At 38.9% G+C, this 5,192-nt stretch overlaps 1 protein-coding gene across 1 annotated transcript; it reads right to left on the reverse strand.

Moving 5' to 3' along the window:
- Positions 1–125: 125 nt before the first annotated feature.
- On the reverse strand, positions 126–4,921 carry Smim9 (small integral membrane protein 9). The gene is made up of 5 exons (XM_075956868.1): positions 4,726–4,921; positions 3,511–3,604; positions 2,909–3,009; positions 1,488–1,651; positions 126–227 (listed from the first exon to the last, which is right to left on the reverse strand). Exons 1-5 carry the CDS (start codon positions 4,919–4,921, stop codon positions 126–128), a joined length of 657 nt encoding a protein of 218 aa, XP_075812983.1.
- Positions 4,922–5,192: the final 271 nt, after the last annotated feature.

The raw sequence follows: 5,192 nt of genomic DNA on the forward strand, positions 1-5,192 counted from the left end.
ATTCTCTGTAATACATATCACTTTTATAATAAAATCTATAGTAAAGCTCTTTACATTTTCCAACTGCATCTTTTAAAGGAAAAATGAAAGCAAGGATATTTTAAGATGGAAAAAGTAATTTAATGTCACTTTAAGCACACAGCAAATTCTCCAGCTCTTGGAACCTGTTGACTTAGATACCACACTTTCCCCATTAAGTCATCCAGTTCTTCAGTAAACTGGTTCACCTATAAAAAAGCTAAGAAAAGAAGAGATGATGATTAATGCTGAACTGTTTATGTTCCTATCCACTCTCTTGGTTTGCATAGTGTTACCATATAATCATATTATCTGCTCCAATGTAGTCTGTGTGGGGTGTATACACACATATGTGCAAATGTATTTGGAGTGAATACTACTATGTAAATGCCTTTAGAAACTAGAGCTTAGTGTCATGTATCTTTTTCAATGATTTTCCTTTTCTATTCTTTTAAATTTTCTCTGTCTCTGTCTCTGTCTCTCTGTGTACATGTCCAAAGTCTAGGTTCAGTGAAGAGACCTTGCCTAAAAAAATAAACAGAGGACTTGGAAATATGATTAAAGTGATGAGTGCTTACTGCTATGCAAGTTTAGGGAGCCAAGTTTAGATCCCAGCCCCATGATATTGGCATAGTCATACTAACCTGTAACCCAGTGCTATGGGAGACAGAAACAAGATTCCTGGTTTGTTGGTTCCTAGCCTTCCTCTAGATTCAATGAGAGACAATGTCTCAACCAGAATAAAGTGTACAGTGATACAGTATATCACCATGCCCTCTTCTGGCTTCAGGCACACATTTGCAAACACACCTGCATGAACCATATACATGTACTATACTCACATACAATAACATAAAGCACACACACAAATATACTTGTAGTAGGATTCAGAAGTTGTGACAGAGTATTATCAAATAAATTTATTAATTGAGTCATCTCTGCAGCCCTTATATTCAGTTTTTTATAATAATTTGGGCTAAAATGCATGCTTATTATACCTTGTTTGTTTTACTCATAATGCTTCATAAACATGTTCCCACATAAGTATTCTTCCACTTGAACATTATGGTGTGTATATGAATATATTATGCTTTAAGTATTCTTCCACTTGAACATTATGGAGTGTATATGAATATATTATGCTTTATTTCTGTTCAGACGATGAACATTTAAGTCTCTTTTTCTCAACATTATAAGTCACACTACACATTAATTGCATACGTATGTTTGTATACTTATTAGTACCAGTGAGTCCTCTTGGTTGTTAGCAGAGCACTGGGCAATTTACCAGTTTTCCCAGGTGACTGCCTAAGGTAATGAGCTGATGGCCTAATCATTCATGGTAGCTGCAGCTTGTGATAAACAGAAGTATACAGGATCAAAAATGGGGCACAGAGAGACTATTGCAGTCCATACTGTGAAATATTCTAACCAAAAATGTTACTGAATCTCCATTGTGTGTCCATTACCATGCTTGCAACACCAGGGATCATTTGGTCCTGCCCCCATGGAGTTTGCTTGCTTAGGGCTGTTTCTGCTGTGGTTGCTGCCTTGGGCCTGCTCTGGCATAGGTCGCTGTCTAAGGCCTGTTCCAGTGAAGGTTGCTGACTCAGGCCTGTTACCTCAGCGGTCGCTGATTCACATATGGTTCACAGAGGTCTCTGGTTCTGGCCTACTCTCTCAGAAGTGGCTCCCTTGTACTTGGTGCTGCAGAAGTGTCTGACTTGCGTTGTTCCCTAGGCAGTTGCTCCCTTGAACCTGGTCCTGAGGAGTTCGCTCACTCAGGCCTGCTCCAGAGGAGGTCACTGGCTCAGGCCTGTTTCTGCAGATATCCCTGGCTTGAGCCTGCTCTTGTGGAGGTCCCTGGCTATCATGCAGAGTTCTCTGGCTCAGGTCTGTTCCCTTGGAGGTCCTGGATTCATGCCTGGACCCACAGAGGTCTCAGGCTCCAGCCTACTCCCTCAATGGTCGCTCCCTTTTCGTTTTTTTGTTCTCTTCATCAAAAAAATCATGTATCTCCTATATCTTTTACTTTTTCTTTAATGTTATTTTCACTAAACAATTTATCTTTATTTAAGCTCTGGTTGCTTTTTAAATAATGTCTGCAATATCTTTTATATGTTTTCATCAATGTGTCTTGTGTTTTATTTAAGTGAGGGTTTGCTTTCATGTTGTCCTATTTTTCTTAAGAAGAATAAACAAGATCTTTCTTACCATTCACTATCTGTTTACTTTTCCTTTCATACAAGAAAGACAGCTACCATGTGATATATATGGAAACCTGCCATCCAGATGCTCCCTTGAGAAAAGACTTATTATCTAGCCGCTCAGAGTACTGTAGGTAGATAACCTCTAGAGTTAAGTCCTTCAAAGCTTGCCTCTGTTGCAGAGAGCTGCCTTGTACTTCTTACTGAAAACCCCATTAAGTAATGCTCAAAATGTGGGTATGGTGGTCTGATTCAGAGTACTATAGGACAAATCTGATGGGGTCAACAAGGTTTGGTGGGACTTGTAAAGAAGTTCATGTACTTCCCTCTTCCTTCTACAGGCATCAGTACCTAGCTACAATACCCTGGATACCAAATTCCTGCCTTCATGTGTGCTTCTAGAACATATGACCCATAACATACCCTTTCTATAAGACTACAGTTCCTGTCATCCAGTTCAAAGTCTAGAGAATCTGGGTAATACTTGCTTTTTTTTCTAGTATGGTAGTGGGCCTTCTTGGTTAACAGATCTATGTACTAAAAACAAGTTATCTACCCCAATTACCATACCCTGTAATAACAAGGGCTTATAAGATGGTAACCATCACAAACATTCCTATTTGGAAAGGGGGAACAATGAGAGAGACAAGGGAGTAAGAATTTTTGAATCCTACTAGGCAGACCTTTATTAGGTTCAGATTCTAGAAGGACTTCTCTTATCCACTGTCTGTGAGGCTCTTTAAATCCTTTATTCTCTATGACTATCTCCACAACAACTGTTGAGGAACATACCCTCCTTGGGGGCCTTCAAAGTTGGTGAGATACTGTAATTAAATATTGTTTACAACTGATGACTCATTTAAAGCCAGCTTGTTTTTTCCCTTGGCAATAAATTTCTCTCAAAATCATAGCTCAGAATAATCATTGAATTTGAAAGGAATTTGACTTTTTTGACTCTATATTGCTACTTTCTACTCTCATCTACTTATTTTTGAAAACTGGACAATTGCTCTCTGGCCTCATATCTTTTAATATCCTTGATTGCTGTCATAGGTTCCTCCTTATGCTCTGTCTCTTACCATATACTGAAGCTTTTTAAGGGCCTTTCAGAGTTTTGCTACCAGAGTGCTTTTCCTTGAAACTCTCTCTCTTAATTTCAAATGAGCAGCTGATAGAGAACCTGAGTGTTTCTATCCCCCTAACCATTACATTTCCTTTCTTTTCATCTCCTCATTGTATAGTAGCTTACGTGAGGCAGCAGAGGATCCCCGTTAGTGCTATGGCGACAAAAAAAGCAAAAATGGCTGCTGGAGGTATGGAGCTCTTGAAGAAATCTGACAGATAATTTTTTAACTTGCTTGTCCAAGACCACTGGAGTCCTGCAAAAAGAGGATGCACATTCATTGATAAGACATGATGTGGGATTTCTCTCTGTATGCTGTGATTACCATTAATAAATAAAGAAACTGCTTTGGACCTATAGAAAGGCAGAACTTAGCTAAGCAGAGAAAACTAAACTGAATGCCAGGAGAAAGAAAGGTGAAGTGAAGAGAAGCCATGTAGCCCACCAGAGACAGACGCTGGTTGGAACTTTAGCCAGTAAGCCACAGCTACGTGGTGATACACAGATTAATAGAAATGGGTTAAATTAATATGTAAGAGTTAGCCAATAAGAAGCTAGAGCTAGTGGGCCAAGAAGTGATTTAATTAATATGGTCTCTGTGTGATTATTTCGGTTCTGGGCAGTCGGGACAAACAAGCGGCCTCCCTTCTACAAAGTCAAAGCAATCAAACAGTTGCCTCAGATATTATGGTCTTGGAGTTGCCAGGACACATGATATATGTACTTTGCTGTGTTGCCTCAAGCTGAAAACATTATTCTAGAAAGGTACTCTCACAGGGGTATAGTTTTATGTTATCAATCAGATGGGAAGTATTATATTCACCTCAAATATCTGAAGGGCTACTTTGTGACAGTGAAGCACTGTATGATAATAAGACAATCTTAACATGTTGTTACCTAGAATGTGTGTGAAAATGTTAAAGGAGGCTGAGGGAAGTTAATGCCCCAGAAAGAGAAAGGAGAAGGTCATCATCCCTGTAGAACAAGAAAGGGTAAAAACAATTGGGAAAAAAAACTTTTGGGAAAGCCTGCTATTCAACATGAAGCTGGAGATGTTGAGCCTTCCCCTTAGAACATTTGGAGAGAGGGATTTGATGCGACTCCAAGGAAAGAGGCTGGGGAAAACTAAACTGTCTACTTCAGGAAGTTGAGAGGGAACAACCATTTATAGAACTTGAACTCAAGAACAAATCAGATCAGCATGCATGTGTCTAGTAGAAATAGAGCATTGAAGCATTTCCCACTGTACTATCATTTTTTTTTACAATTTTATTACCTTTGTGAAACCTTCCCTTAGTCACCAAAAACAACTTTAATTGCTCCCTTGTCCTTAGGGAGCATTTGTCAAATCAGCACGAAAATAATTTTTTTCCTGACCTGAGACTTGAGTCTTTTGTCTTTCGAAGTCAGGAACATTCATCTTAATAGCAAATACACTCATTGCACCTGATTTCAATCCTGCTTTTTCTTTCACTTCAAAGGTAAGTAAAGCTGAAGAAGGAGTAGGTGTCTCTAACAAGAAACAAAGCACAGGGCACAACAGTCCTACGCAGAACATCTTCAAAGGCTTCATGGACTCCTGCTTTGTCTGAAAAGTCAAAACCACAATTGTTCATTTATTGCAAAAAAAAAAAAGAACCAAAAAAACAAAAAAAAAAATCCCAAACTTCCCGCTTGCCACACACAAAGGAAATTTATTGACTTATACCAGTGAGTCCTGACTACAGTCTGTGAGTCTCCCAAGCAAAATACACCCTCACCTACTAAACAATAAAGCAACACCCACAAAACTATGTTCTCTTGGGTGCCATATTTTCTCACTCTTGAATCCTATATCTTATCAG

Source organism: Microtus pennsylvanicus, chromosome X (assembly GCF_037038515.1).
Source record: "Microtus pennsylvanicus isolate mMicPen1 chromosome X, mMicPen1.hap1, whole genome shotgun sequence".
Classification (NCBI taxonomy): Eukaryota; Metazoa; Chordata; class Mammalia; order Rodentia; family Cricetidae; genus Microtus; species Microtus pennsylvanicus.